General features: G+C 40.9%; 1 protein-coding gene across 4 annotated transcripts in view; it reads right to left on the bottom strand.

Annotated features, from left to right (window-relative positions):
- SH3YL1 (SH3 and SYLF domain containing 1) overlaps nucleotides 1-15755 on the bottom strand; it is a 62959-nt gene that overhangs the window by 32191 nt on the left and 15013 nt on the right. For 3 of the 4 annotated variants that reach the window (XM_025282381.3, XM_025282380.3, XM_025282382.3), the window contains exon 2: nucleotides 9924-10034. In XM_025282381.3, the coding sequence (XP_025138166.1) occupies nucleotides 9924-9947 (24 nt within the window). In that variant the 5' untranslated portion in view covers nucleotides 9948-10034. Of the gene's footprint in view, nucleotides 1-4084; nucleotides 4150-6965; nucleotides 7080-9923; nucleotides 10035-15755 lie in introns of all 4 variants that reach the window. The other variant, XM_006062613.4, reaches the window with a different exon arrangement.

The raw sequence follows: 15755 nt of genomic DNA, 5'->3' as shown, positions 1-15755 counted from the left end.
TTTCCATGTACAGTATTTAAATAGAATTCTAGAGTTAATTTCTATACAGACACAAGGGTAAGTTGTGTTCAAAGTTTCCACAGTTCAGTCTCTCAGTCGTGTCCAACTCTTTGTGACCCCATGGACTGCAGAACAAAAGGCTTCCCTGTCCATCACCAACTCCTGGAGCTTGCTCAAACTCATATCCATCGAGTCGGTGATGCCATCCAACCATCTCATCCTCTGTTGTCCCCTTCTCCTCCTGCCCTCAGTCTTTCCCAGCATCAGGGTCTTTTCAAATGAGTCAGCTCTTCCCATCAGGTGGCCAAAGTATTGGAGCTTCAGCTTCAGCATCAGTCTTTCCAATGAATATTCAGGACTGATTTCCTTTAGGATTGACTGGTTTGATCTCCTTGCAGTCCAAGGGACTCTCAACACCACAGTTCAAAAGCATCAATTCTTCAGTGCTCAGCTTTTGTTATAGTCCAGCTCTCACATCCATACATGACTACTGGAAAAACCATAGCTTTGACTAGATGAACCTTTGTCAGCAAAGCAATGTCTCTGCTTTTTGGTCATAACTTTTCTTCCAAGGAGCAACTGTCTTTTACTTTCATGGCTGCAGTCACCATCTGCAGTGATTTTGGAGCCCAAGAAAATAGTCTCTCACTGGTTCCATTGTTTCCCCATCTGTTTGCCATTAAGTGATGGGACCAGATGCCATGATCTTAGTTTTCTGAATGTTGAGTTTTAAGCCAACTTTTTCACTCTCCTCTTTCACTTTCATCAAGAGGCTCTTTAGTTCTTCTTCACTTTCTGCCGTAACGGTGGTATCATCTGCATATCTGAGGTTACTGATATTTCTCTTGGCAATCTTGATTCCAGTTTGTGCTTCATCCAGCCTGGCATTTCGCATGATGTACTCTGCATGTAAGTTAAATAAGCAGGATGACAATATACAGCTTTGATGTACTCATTTCCCAATTTGGAGCCAGTCTATTGTTCTATGTCCAGCTCTAACTGTTGCTTCGTGACCTGCATACAGATTTCCCAGTAGGCAGGTCAGGTCGTCTGGTATTCCCATCTCTTTTAAGAATTTTCCACAGTTTGTTGTGATGCACACAGTCAAAGGCTTTGGTGTCATCAATAAAGCAGAAGTAGATGTTTTTTAGGAACTCTCTTGTTTTTTTGATGATCCAGTGGATGTTGGCAATTTGATCTCTGGTTCCTCTGTATAGTCGATGGAATTCTCCAGGCCAGAACACTGGAGTGGGTAGCCATCCCCTTCTCCAGGGGATCTTCCCAACCTAGGGATTGAAGCCAGGTCTCCTGCATTACCGGAATATTCTTTACCATCTGAGCCACAGGGAAGCCCCAAATTTCCCAAAGATAGCAAATATAAGTAAATGTTATTTGAGATGGAGCCCCAAAATCTGGGGTCAGAGGGCAGTGACAACAGGGACATGTGGGTACAGTGCCAGGAGGTGTGAGCAGGGGTGCACAACAGATGCTGAAAACACACTTTGCGTACGAGTGCCGTGTTGCTGAAGGCTATGACTTCACTGTAAGGGCTTCCCTGATGGCTCAGACGGTAAAGCGTCTGCCTGCAATGCTGGAGACCTGGGTTCATTGAATATACAACAAAAAAGCAGTCGTAATAGCAAAACTAAAATATGTTCCTCTTTTTATGATACAGATTTATGCAGCATCCACGCACCTATGGACACCTTATCTTTGACAAAGGAGGCAAGAATATACAATGGATTAAAGACAATCTCTTTAACAAGTGGTGCTGGGAAATCTGGTCAACCACTTGTAAAAGAATGAAACTAGAACACTTTCTAACACCATACACAAAAATAAACTCAAAATGGATTAAAGATCTAAACGTAAGACCAGAAACTATAAAACTCCTAGAGGAGAACATAGGCAAAACACTCTCTGACATACATCACAGCAGGATCCTCTATGACCCACCTCCCAGAATACTGGAAATCAAAGCAAAAATAAACAAATGGGACCTAATTAACCTTAAAAGCTTCTGCACATCAAAGGAAACTATTAGCAAGGTGAAAAGACAGCCTTCAGAATGGGAGAAAATAATAGCAAATGAAGCAACTGACAACCAACTAATCTCAAAAATATACAAGCAACTCCTACAGCTCAACTCCAGAAAAATAAATGACCCAATCAAAAATTGGGCCAAAGAACTAAATAGACATTTCTCCAAAGAAGACATACAGATGGCTAACAAACACATGAAAAGATGCTCAACATCACTCATTATCAGAGAAATGCAAATCAAAACCACTATGAGGTACCATTTCACGCCAGTCAGAATGGCTGGGATCCAAAAGTCTACAAATAATAAATGCTGGAGAGGGTGTGGAGAAAAGGGAACCCTCTTACACTGTTGGTGGGAATGCAAACTAGTACAGCCACTATGGAGAACAGTGTGGAGATTCCTTAAAAAACTGGAAATAGACCTGCCTTATGATCCAGCAATCCCACTGCTGGGCATACACACTGAGGAAACCAGAAGGGAAAGAGACACATGTACCCCAGTGTTCATCGCAGCACTGTTTATAATAGCCAGGACATGGAAGCAACCTAGATGTCCATCAGCAGATGAATGGATAAGAACGCTGTGGTACATATACACAATGGAGTATTACTCAGCCATTAAAAAGAATACATCTGAATCAGTTCTAATGAGGTGGATGAAACTGGAGCCTATTATACAGAGTGAAGTAAGCCAGAAAGAAAAACACCAATACAGTATACTAACGCATATATATGGAATTTGGAAAGTTGGTAACAATAACCCTGTGTACGAGACAGCAAAAGAGACACTGATGTATAGAACAGTCTTATGGACTCTGTGGGAGAGGGAGAGGGTGGGAAGATTTGGGAGAATGGCATTGAAACATGTAAAATATCATGTATGAAACGAGTTGCCAGTCCAGGTTTGATGCATGATACTGGATGCTTGGGGCTAGTGCACTGGGACGATCCAGAGGGATGGTATGGGGAGGGAGGAGGGAGGAGGGTTCAGGATGGGGAACACATGTATACCTGTGGCGGATTCATTTTGATATTTGGCAAAACTAATACAATTATGCAAAGCTTAAAAATAAAATATTTTAAAAAAATTTTTTAAAAAAATGAAAAAGAAAAAGAACAGTAGTGGAAATAATTCCTCGTGTGTGGGTTCTAAGTCGCTTCAGTCAGGTTTGACACTTTGTGACTCCATGGACTACAGCCTGCCAGGCTTCTCTCTCCACGGGATTCTCCAGGCAAGAACGCTGGAGTAGGCTGTCATTTCCTTCTCCAGGAGATATTCCTGACCCAGGGATTGAACCCACGTCTCTTATGTCTAACCAGTACCGGCAGGCAGGTTCTTCACCACTAGCTCCACCTGGGAAGCCCAAGGGCATTTTAAACTATGGCAAAAGAGCAAATTCATAAAAGCAGAGCTTAGGAAGACATTGGCTGTAATTTGAGAAGAAAATGATTCGGGAACATTAGGAGCTGTGATTTACCATCACTGGCAGTAAAACAACAGATGAAAGGTTAATATCATGCAGATGCTTGCTGACGGAGAGACCTCTGAAAAGGCGTGTGTACTGCTGTAATTTCTAGTCCATTTGATAGAAACCATAATTAGAGCAAAGTTACAAAATGAAATAATACAAAGACAATTTGTACTTTAAAAATTTGAAGTAATTTGAACATTAGTAGTAACACAAACTGGATTTTGCCACAATGATGATACATAACGTTAAGCTGTTTGCACCCACGACTGCAATCAGAAGCCAGAAGCTGCCAATTAAATTTTGTCAGATCTGAGAATAACTGCTCTTCAGATGTGCTAAAGATGGGAACACATGAGATGGTAAATGGAAGAAACGCTACCGCCAAGGAAAGAAAAAGAGACAAATGATAAACATTACATAGTTTTAGGCAGAGATTCAAGAAAATAAAGGGGAACAATTGCCACAGGTGGTAAAACAAGAACAGGAGGAAATCTCAAATCCCTCATCTTTCACGTATCAGCTGCTTCTAGAGAATAAGGCAACTGTACATACACACAGCACTCACTCACCTCTATTCCTAGTTCAAATCCGCCACCAAGCCCAGCTATCCCGATGGCTGAAGGCGCAGACCATTCTAATAGAAACAAACAAGCAATTACTCTAACAATAAAACTCCTTGGCATATAAATATAGAGAGGAAAGATGCTAAAATGTGAATGAATGGTATTTATTTTTAAAATAATGAGACTTTGGCATTTTTGCCTATGTTTTTAAACGTTCTTTAATAAACATATATAATTTTTTAAGTTAAAAATGTTTGAAAGGTGTTGCATTGTATATGAGCCTCACAGACTTACAAGCCTATGTTTTCCAATCTTTCCCTATAAATATGCATAATACCAAACTACTGAATTCTCACTGATTAACTATACATAGCATTTGATAATTTCATCACTATTTATAATTTTTTGCAAAATAATTGAACTGGAATTCTAGTCTTTAGTTAGAACTTTATCATAGATATGAGAGCAAAAGGATTCAAAACAGTGTTATAATCACTTCTAAGGGTAACATAACACTAAACTGTTTCTACTGTAAGTCTCTGAGGGCAAAAACCGGTTTTGACACCCTTTGTGCCTAGTACAAGCACAAGAAACAGATAATCAATTCAAGATTATTAAAATTCTAACAAGATACATATCCTGACATTTGGAAGCTCAGTAAAATAACTCCATTTGCCATGATATGGTACATTTCAGGACTATTTGTGCATATTTCCTGATGTAGACACAATTATGTTAGACAAGTCTAAGGAAAAGTAACTGGGGGGATGGGGGTGATCTTGCTGGAGCACTTCAGGAAGACGCTCGCTAGCATCCTTGCTGTCAGGTACCTCAGATGACAGGCTGGTGCCTGAATGCATCCAGAACTCATCTGTCTGGGCTTAGGGAGGGTTTGACTATAGAAATTAATGTCTCGTAACCCCAAAGTTGTTTTCCACTTCCTCTGTTAGGGACTGTCCCTGTTTAAAGACCACCCACTTGGCCAGGATCCAGGGATATGCTTGCCCCACTGGCTGGCTTTTGAAATACTCTCTGCGGAGTGACCATCAGCTAATTGGGAAGATGGGAGAGAGAAACTTGGGTACTTAAACCAGTGGGTGGGTCCCCCTGAGGTTCTGAGAGGAGCCCCAGGATGGATAGCTCCTCCCCTTTCCTGACAGGCACCTGTCCACCACAGCGCTGACCTGCAGGGCAAGATGGGGGGGTTCTTGCAAACCTGGAGCCTAACAGTGGACTCAATTTGAATGTGCCTACTTGTCCGGTTGTACTGCTGAGAATCTGCCTATGAAAATTTGGGTAACACGTCTTCTCCTGAGAAAGAGAGAATTTTGTCATTTTGGTTTCATAGCAAGTCTGGAGCTATGAAATCTGAAGTGCAAACTCGGGGGCAAACTCTCATTTACTCTGGGGACACTTCACAGGGGAGAGTAAATCCCACTGACACATGTTCCAGAGCTGTGCACCCCACAAATGCCCAGATTTATCTACTGCAAGTGGATGGCCCCGTTCTCTCTCAGCAGAAAATTAAATTATTGACACTAAAAAGAGCTATGAACAGAAGTGAACTGAAAGTCGCTCAGTTGTGTTCGACTCTTTGCAACCCCGTGGACTATACAGTCCATGGAATTCTCCAGGCCAGAATTCTACAGTAGGTAACCTTTCCCTTCTCCAGGGGATCTTCCACAGTGCAGGCGGATTCTTTACCAGCTGAGCCACAAGGGAAGCCCGACACATTAACACATTAACAGAAAAAAATGTGTTCAATTATATAACTGAACAGCTAACGTTAAATTCATATAATAAGGCTTTTAGATGGTCATGACACACCTGCTGGTGGTTTAGTCGCTAAATCATGTCTGATTCTTGCGGCCCCATGGACTATAGCCTGCCAGGTTTCTCTGTCTGAGGGATTCTCCAGGCAAGAATACTGGAGTTGCCATTTCCTTCTCCAGGGGGTCTTCCCAACCCAGGAATCGAACCCTGGTCCCCTGCATTGCAGGCAGATTCTTTACCAACTAAGTCACGAAGGAAGCCCCTACACACTGCTGCTGCTGCTAAGTCGCTTCAGTCGTGTCCGACTCCGTGCGACCCCATAGACAGCAGCCACCAGGCTCCCCCGTCCCTGGGATTCTCCAGGCAAGAACATTGGAGTGGGTTGCCATTTCCTTCTCCAATGCATGAAAGTGAAAAGTGAAAGTGAAGTCGCTGAGTCATGTCCAACTCTTAGCGACCCCATGGACTGCAGCCTACCAGGCTCCTCCGTCCACGGGCTTTTCCAGGCAAGAGTACTGGAGTGGGGTGCCATTGCCTTCTCCGGCCCCTACACACTCCTACACACATTTCAAATATGATAAATGTTGGTTCTTGAGATTCAAGGCAAATGTATTTTGGTGTCATGTCTGAAAAATCAGGTATTAGATTTCACACCAGAAAGTAAAGCCAAATTATAATGATCTTGGTATGATTCTGCCCTGAGGATGGATATTCTTTAAAATGTTTCAGTTTTTAAGGTCTCCTACAGGAAAAATGGGGGGAAAGCTTACAAATGGTCTTTCACCTTATCAGCTTCCATAAAACATTAGAAGACGGTACCCTAAAGCTGAGGAATAAGAATGCATATTTGACAAGAGAAATATAATGTCAACGTTTAGTATTTGCTCCACGAAAGGACGAGAAAATATGTAAAGGCCGGGGCGCACCTTCTGGTGTTCTGAGAGGTTCCCGGGCTGGCCGGCTAACAGAAAACACCCAGGGAGCCGCCCAAGGGAGGCGGTGCCGGTGGAGACACAAAGCCTGCCTCCCTCCTGGGACGCCGCTCACAGCGGAAACGGAACACAAGCGCGGAGAGGGGCTCTCCGCTCCTCCCGGTGAAGAGCCGCTGACTTACTTCCGTCTGGAAGGCGCGCCAGCACGATCCCGCTGCCTCCTCTCGCCGTGACCAGAAAGCCAGCCTTTATCACCGACAGGATCGCGAGGCCCTTGGCTTTGGCGATGACGTGCGCTGCAAAAGATGAGGGCAGGGTGCACCCCGACGGGTCAGACCTGGGCACGGAGCTGTGCTTCCCGGACCCGGGCCCGGGCCCCTGGTAACTGAGGAGAATCCACCCCAGGAGAGCCTGAAGCATTTGGTGGCCCTAACCCGACCGGAGAGGTGCTCAGAAATTCTGCAATGGCCACAAGAAATGAGAGCCTGGGATGAGACTGTGCTGATGTCTAGCAGCAGGGCAAATAATTTGGAGATTTCAATTAATTTAAAACGTAATGTATAATTTTCAAATTTATTCAAAGAAATTAAGATCTACAGAGTATTAAGGAGAAACTTAAACAGTGACTGATAGGCAGTGTGTGTGGCAGAGTGTTTGAGCTTAAAGCCACATCACTGAGCTCACCTGCTAATAATATGAAAATCTGGTTTCAAAACCAGAAAAATTTAATGCCACTTAAAAAAGGCTTTTAACTTTACAAAATGATTTGATCAGTATTTGAAAAACACATAACTACCAAAGCACTGAAAATATAATTCCATTTACAAAATATCGGTTTATTCACATTTCAGGGAAGTTCTTTCCATAAAAGGAAGGTTATTAACATAGGTCCCACTAAACACAGTGCCTCACTATTTGGTGGATTTATTTACACAATAGTACATCTTTCAAATAACAAAGGAAGCCTTAAGACTGAAATTATTCTTGGAACCCAATCCTACTTTTAAGATAGTTTAATTTATCATCATTTTAGTCACATATTATTTTGAAGAAGTTAGACCAAATAGTATACTCAAATACACAGAAAAGACTTTGTATGTATCCTTCAGTCCTTAGGAGACACTAAATTTCGAATACAATCATGCATACCATTTCAAAATTTAATAACAGACCCTCAGAGATGATTCAACCAAAGGCACAAGGAGGGTGAGACGCAGACTGTCTGCAGCTGCCGGTCCTGAAGCAGGGTCAGAAGTGATGCTGTTCAGAGGGCGGCTGCTAAGGTGCCTGAGTTCCATTTCTAAGGGGTGTAACAAGGCAATGATGACGGACAGGTTCATTACACGCCAGGAGCCTTGTTTACACAGCACACAGCAGCAGACCACCCTCAACACCGCACAGGCCGCTCCCACTGCCTTTACAGTGAGCACTGCCTGTGCTCAGAAACATTAAATAGAACCAAAGTAGATTTCTTTAATGAACACATTTCAAATGCCAGGTGTGTTTTTAATATCTTATCCACCCAAGTTCAGGGACAGTAAACTACCAACAATCACTAAATAATTGTCCAGTTAGCTCTTCATTTGTAACGAGGATGGATCGATTGCAAATTTACTCTCTAAATTCAGTCTCACATCTCAGAGCCCTTACACCAGAAAACTGTGAACTCACAGCCAAGGAGGTCTAAAGGGCTGGGCATTCTGTTTTAAAATGCTTTGAGACTTCATCTCCTGTTCCATAACAGAGCTCCCGGTTTTAATGTAAACACAGCGGCCCTCCCTCCGCGTCCCATGGAAAGGCAAGGCTTGGTCCCCTGGCAGCTGGGCCTTCCTGCCTCCCACCCCCACCCCTCCACTCGCAGTCTGTAGACCCTGGGAGCAAGCTCTTCTTCCTAAGGCTCCTATGTAAACAGATTTTCATTTTCTGAGTGACAGCCAGTGAAAGGGAGTTGGGTGGCCTTTAATTGGAGGCAGAAAAGGCAAGACAGAATTCTGCTGGACAAAATCGTTGAGAAATAATCCATACCCAGATAGTTTTATGGTAGGAAATACACTTTATCTGTAAGTTGGGCTAGCCTGATATGTAGCTGATATATATCAAGAAATGTCTTCTACCTCCTGCTTCAGAACAGAGCTAAGAAAACTCAGATTTTTCTGGCTGGATTTCCTTCAAGTCCTATGCAGTGCTTCTCAAACTTTCACATGCATGTACCTCACTGGAGATCTTGTGAAAAATGCAGATTATGATTCCTTAGGTCTAAGAAGAGCCTGAGGTCCTGCATTTGTTAGCAAGCTCCCAAGTGATGCCCGAATGTTGTCCAGTCTGCTCTTTGAGTATCAATGCTCTAAAAAGCCCTGTTTTCTTAAGATGAGAGGAGTGGCTAGGCCAAAATAAGAGTAATTAGTATTATTATTATAACAACAAATTAGTAATTTTTAAAAACATTTAAAAACCTGTTAAATAACTTCAGAAAATCTAGCTTAAGAAATTAAACTCCTTTCTTTAATGAAGGATGAAAGTCCTGCACTAAGAGGGAAATTTGTCTGCCCAAGCTAGTTTGCATACGAGTCTCTTAGCATCAGATAAGTATTTTCTGAAACACCTTTTAGAAACAACGGGTAGTAGTAATGAACAGAGAGTGGTTCCCAAAGGCTTGCCTCTGGACCAGGTCTGGTGTGGCCCGCCTGACTACAGGAGAAGCACGGAGTCTGATTCAGCAGGTCTGGGGGAGCTTAGGAACTGAAGTTTCGGACCCCAGGAATACAGATTTCTGGTTGTACTGGAAATCAGTGATTAGTCTTCTTAAACCACTGTAATGTATAACTATCTTATCTACAAAGAAAAAACACAAATTTAAAATTTATTTATGAGATTAGCTAGTGAGTTTGCAAAGCCCTCAGAAACTGAGGACAAGGACCTGTGAGTTTGAGGGAAGTGGCGCTGGCAAAGGACAAGGGATACTCACAAAAGGGGAAGGAGCGCGAAGGCAGGCGGGAGAGGAGGCCGCCCAGAGCCCGGCAGGGAAGACAGGCCCAGAGCAGAGAGGCGGTCTGAGGACCTGTGCGCAGTCAAGGGTTGAGAAGATAATTTGGGAAACAGAGCAAATGCAGAAGTGGAAAGTACTCATATTATTCACCTACCAGGGATGATCTTATCAGGTCCATTTCTGGAAGTTATTTCTGTGAATTCTCTTAGAATTTTAGCAGCCTTTTTTGCTTCAGATTTCAAATTGGAAGGTATAGGGTTGTTCACTAAAAGATTAAAAAAGTGATTTTAATGAAAAAAATCTACTAAATAGAAGTTAGTAGTTTGTTGTAATTTCATTTTTGTCATACACAATTAAGCATTAACAAACTGTATCCTACCAGACAAAAGAAATAAATTGAAAATCTTTACTTGGTGATCATTTCATCTCTATTTTCCTAATAAATAAAATTCACTCTGAGATTGGGAAACCTTAAACTCTCAAAAATCTTAGAAATTTAAAATCACGGCGATCTAAAGGATCTTAAAAGGACTTAGCAACTGAATAGCAACAGTTTGGAAGGAACACAGGCTAAGGCGGTTTCTCTCCCGCGTAGCTTCCAGGCAGAAAAGCGGGAAATCTTGGGCTGCGTCTCCCTCCCCTCAGGAATCCTGGATCCATTTGCTGTCATTCAGTGTAAAAACCGATGCTCTAAACGTCTCCCTCAGTTTCTAACTGTTACTCAAATGGCAATTCCAACCCCAGCTTCCTCCTGTGAAGCTCTCAGTGCACTTTTAATTTGTTCTTTTATGATGAGTAATATTAATGTCCTTCCATTTCTGTCAAATCTTTTAAAATATTTGTCTATTTAGGGAGGGTATTTCTCTGTTTCTTATTGATTTATATATTAAAGGAATTAACCTTTTTTTCTAGAATACAAGTTACATTGATTTCCTCTTTGTCATTTGTCTTTTCAATTTTCTTATGATAGTTTTTCTACTTTTTAAAAAATGAAATCAAATTCATATCCTCTTTTAAGTCTGCTGCTGCTGCTAAGTCGCTTCAGTCGTGTCCGACTCTGTGCGACCCCACAGACGGCAGCCACCAGGCTCCCCCGTCCCTGGGATTCTCCAGGCAAGAACATTGGAGTGGGTTGCCATTTCCTTCTCCAATGCATGAAAGTGAAAAGTGCAAGTGAAGTCGCTGAGTACCAGGCTCCTCTGTCTATGGGATTTTCCAGGCAAGAGTACTGGAGTGGGGTGCCATTGCTTTCTCCGTTTAAGTCTAACAAGTATTTTTTTTACTAAATAAAGTAGTCCTCAAATTCATTTGGAAAAATAAGCAAGAAAGGCTAGAAAAAAATGTGTGAACCAGGAAAAAGAAGGTGAAAACCTCCATCTAACATATTATAAAGCCTCTATAAGTTTCCTCCTGGTGATACAAATATGGACAGAAAAATCAATTTTACAAAATAGAAAATTCAAAAATTGGCCCAGATGTATAGGGGAATTTAATATGTGATGAACACTGCATCTCAAATAAATGTGGAAAAGTCATCTTGCACAAGAGTAGTCCTTTGTGGACTACCATCCGCAGTGCCACACTGCAGGAACTCCAAATCTACCAATGATTCAAAATGCCAAAGTCAAACCATAAAAGAATTAGAAATTATGGGAGAATTACTTTTCAAATTCATTGTGTAAAAGGCCCATGAATTTTGAGACGAAAAGTTAAAAAAAAAAAAACCAACAAATTATGGCATAAGTGCATTGTAAAAATAACAGAAAAAGTATAGGTATGCAAATACCGAAGAAAAAAGACACCCCTACCACTGATATTCACCAGTACCGCTGTCTGCATTTAGCGTGTGCTTCAATTGGTTCCTATTGTTAAACAAGTAGATTATTTCATTTTTAGCTTTTATTGATACCACTGTTGGATAGTAATTATCTTGAGAGAATCTTAGGAGTTGGAATTAATGACTTAAAAAAAATTTTTAGGCTTTTTTCCATTATGAAGTCGCCTTCTAAAAACACTCTCCAACCTTAGAAGCACCAAGTGTTACCATGAGACGTGTACTGTCACCAGGGAAGCAGCACAGGCGAGGTGGGCACGTCAGAACAGGACGTGTTTATCCAACACCAGCCGATGTCTCACTCATTTCATTTTGTTTTGCGTATTTTCTGTTGGTGCTCTTTGCCTATTTTTCTGGTCCTATACTCATTTCTCTATAATTTTCATATTAAAATTTCATGTCGCAAGTTTCCATCTCAGCTTCTTGTTTTTTACACCTTTATCTACAGTTTCTCAGTATTTGTTTTCATTTATGTGGCAATATCTCTCTGGGCTTTCTACCATTATCATCTTTCTATTATTGTGACTAAAAGTCTTACTTTAAGACAAAAGTTATACGAGTATTACTTCAGATTTTCTTTCAGAGCTTTTATTTTACATTAAATATTTGAAGTACTTCAAACTTCGTGTTTGTATAGGATGTGAACTTAGAACCTAATATTTTAAACATATATGACACAATGTATTGAATAAACCACAGCACTTAATTAACAATGCTACATTCACAACAAAAGAAAGGAATATTCATATAAATATATATACTCATGTTTAAAAATATATGACAGAGATGACACAGATTAATAAATCGTTCTGCGACAACTCTGGGTCATTCAAAGGAAAACAAAATAAAATTAGATTACGACATCATATCACACAAAAAATTCAATGTAACTGAATGCTTAAATATTAAAAGCATAACTTTGTACTTTTAGAATAAAAAGAATAGGGAGTATCTTTATGATCTGAGGATGGAGGAATGGTATAAACAAGGCACAAAATAAAGGGAAACTACAGATATATTCAACTACATTAAAATGTAAAAAGTTATATATCAACATACATTTAAAAAGAAGACTATAAGCCACAGACTGGAATATATTTGTCATAAGTATAAATGATAGAGATTTAGAACTCATAATATATAAAGATATTTTACTTTTTAATACATATATTTAAATGTATTTACTTGTATTATGATTGATATAATTTATGCTTAATTGATTATAATTACAAATCATTGTTCAATTTGTATCTCTATTATATCCTTAGTATTTTTTCTTGTGTTATTTAAAATTTAGAGTTCTTCAGGTTGACTTTTTTAAGTCCATCTTTGGTTCTGCACATTTTGCTTCTTCAATTTCTCCTTTTTTTAAAAAACATTTATTGGAATATAGTTGATTTACAATATTGTGTTAGGTTCTTCTGTACAGAAGAGTCACTTACACACATATTTATCTACTTTTTTTTAACATTCTTTTCCCATATAGGCTATTACAGCATATTAATCCGAGTTCCCTGTGCTATGTAGGTTCTTATTATCTATTTTATACACAGTCATATGTATATGTCAATCCCAATCTCCCAATTCATCCCTCCCTACCCCTTAAGTTCTGGTAAGCATAAGATTGTTTCCTATGTCTGTAACTCTATCTGTTTTATAGAGAAATTCATTTGTACCTTTTTCTTAGATTCCACATATAAGTGGTATCATATGGTATTTGTGTTTGTCTGACTTACTTCACTCAGTGTGGGAATCTCCAGGTCCATCTATGTTGTAGCAAATGACATGATTTCATTCCTTTTTATGGCTGAGTAATATTCCACTGTATATATGTACCACATCAAGAATATATAAAGATCTTTTAATATCAAAAAATATGAAATTACTATAGAAAATTAGGCAAAATATTCAACTACTAATCCGCAGAAGAGACCACCATGGCCAATAAATACATGAAAAGTGGATCAAACTCCTAAGAAACCAGGGACGTGCAAAGCCAGACCACAATGCATTATCATTTCTCGTCCTCTAGGTGGACAGCAATGACCAAAGCCTGCAGTGCGCATATGCAGGCCGGGCAGGGGCATGGAGGGAAGCCTGTGGCCCGCTGGTGAGGTCCTGAGGAAGGGCGGCTGCTGTGGGAGCTCTCTGAGGACAGCAGAGAGCACCCACCAATTCCACACCTGGATGCACTCATGGAGACACTGGTGGCTGGGCGGGACGGTGGCCCCAAATTCATGTCCACCGGGTCCTGTGAAAGGGGTCTCACTTGGAAAAAGGGCCTTTGCAGATGTAAATAAGTTAATCACTCCAGACTCCCCAGGTGGTCCCTAAGTGCAAGATGACTATCCTTAAGGAGACAGAAAGGGTGAGACCTGGAGAGGAGGGGAGGCTGCACCGTGCGGCCTCCAGCCTGGAGCCCGTGGGCTGGGGAGAAGGCGGGCCTTCTGGAGACGTGGGGCCCTCCAGGTGCCGCCACTGACTCCCCACAGGAGGCCTCCCCTGTGGGAGATGACCTGCCTGTTGCTGTGAGCCAACCAGTTCCTGGTAGCTTGTCATGCAGCCCAGGAAACCAGTTCTACATGTGTAAGAAGGTTCGTTGAGGCAATGCTTTTAATAGCAAAATATAAGAATAGCACATAAAATCAAACACTTTCAAAGCAGGAAACAAATTCTGCTCAAGAGGAGAATGGACACACCTAGTGTGGTAGAGTATTAAAGCTGAACTCTACACAGAACTTCAAATAAAGTAGGTTTACATGTATCAGCATGGCAAAATATGAATATTGAGAGGAAAAGCAAGCTACATAAAGACATATAGGGTATCACACACATGTAAATGTTTATATAAATATTTATATATAAAAATCAAGTATAATGATACTTGCTGTGGGGTGTGGGGAAGGCTTATATAGGAAGCTTGCTGGAAACTTGTACTGTGTATAGTAAGTCATGGAGGTAAATTGTTATTCTCAATAGTCCTTTGTATGTTGTATGTATGAAATATTACATAACAAAGATTGCTCAGCATAAATTGAATATTGAACAATTAAATATTTAATGTAGTAGTGGAAATGCATGACTCCAGCTATTAAAAAAATGTATATTATGAATAATTACTCTATACATTATCTTTTGTTTAAAATGTGATCTCTCACAATGAACATGTCTTGTATGAAGAGGTGTAGAAAAGTGAAAAATATATCCTTACATTTTACACAAAGAGTATAGACAGCCTCCCCTCCCCTGGGCATGTTTGGACACACACACAAACACACACACGATTCACAGGACAGGGATTGGGTGAGTAGCTACACACTAAATGTTCAATTATTATCATATGCATTTGTGTATCATTGCCAATTCTTAGACTTTAATTTTAGGAACTAACGTGCAGTTGCTCTTCGTCTCCCCAGTCATGTATTTAAAATCACACTGTCCCATTTCGCTGATGGTACTAAGATACTGAAGGGCTGATATTCTCAGTACTCTGCTGTCACTTTCAGTGGTGGATATGAAGCACAAACACTGAAAAATTCCCAGAAGCACATAATTTTTAAATAGGGAAGGAATCTTAAAACACCCATTTAAAAGTATGTCAATGTACAAGTGACTTTTAAACATTTCCTATTATCAGTGCTTTGGTTAAACAATCTGGATTTAAAAGGTCTTAGAAAAAATATAACCTAGAAAAATTCCAAATGAACACATTTATGTAGCTATTTGGGCCATTAAAGTACATTTTATAGAAGTAGCTGTTAGTTGTGACTTGACTAATGCCGTGTTACATTGCTTCAGTCATATCCGACTCTTTGTGACCCTAAGGACTGTAGCCCACCAGGCTCCTCCGTCCATGGGATTCTCCAGGCAAGAACCCTGGAGTGGGTTGCCCTTTCCTTCTCCGGGGATCTTCCTGACCCGGGATCGAACCCTGGGCTCTCACGTCTCCTGCGTGGCGGGGGCTCTTTACCACTAGGGCCACCAGTAGCAGGCTAAAGACATGCAACTGGTTTGATATTCCACAGTGACCGAGAAAACGTGCCTATGGTGGGGGCATTTCCAAGTTTTCAACACAGTACTGACGCAGTGAACAGACTCTGAAAACCACAGCCAGAGTGAGCACGCGATGGAAGCCAGCCCCACTTGTAGTGA

This window comes from Bubalus bubalis, chromosome 3 (genome assembly GCF_019923935.1).
Source record: "Bubalus bubalis isolate 160015118507 breed Murrah chromosome 3, NDDB_SH_1, whole genome shotgun sequence".
Taxonomy (NCBI): Eukaryota; Metazoa; Chordata; class Mammalia; order Artiodactyla; family Bovidae; genus Bubalus; species Bubalus bubalis.
The sequence above is the reverse complement of the archived record's forward strand: the minus strand, read 5'-3'. Positions and strand labels throughout refer to the sequence as shown.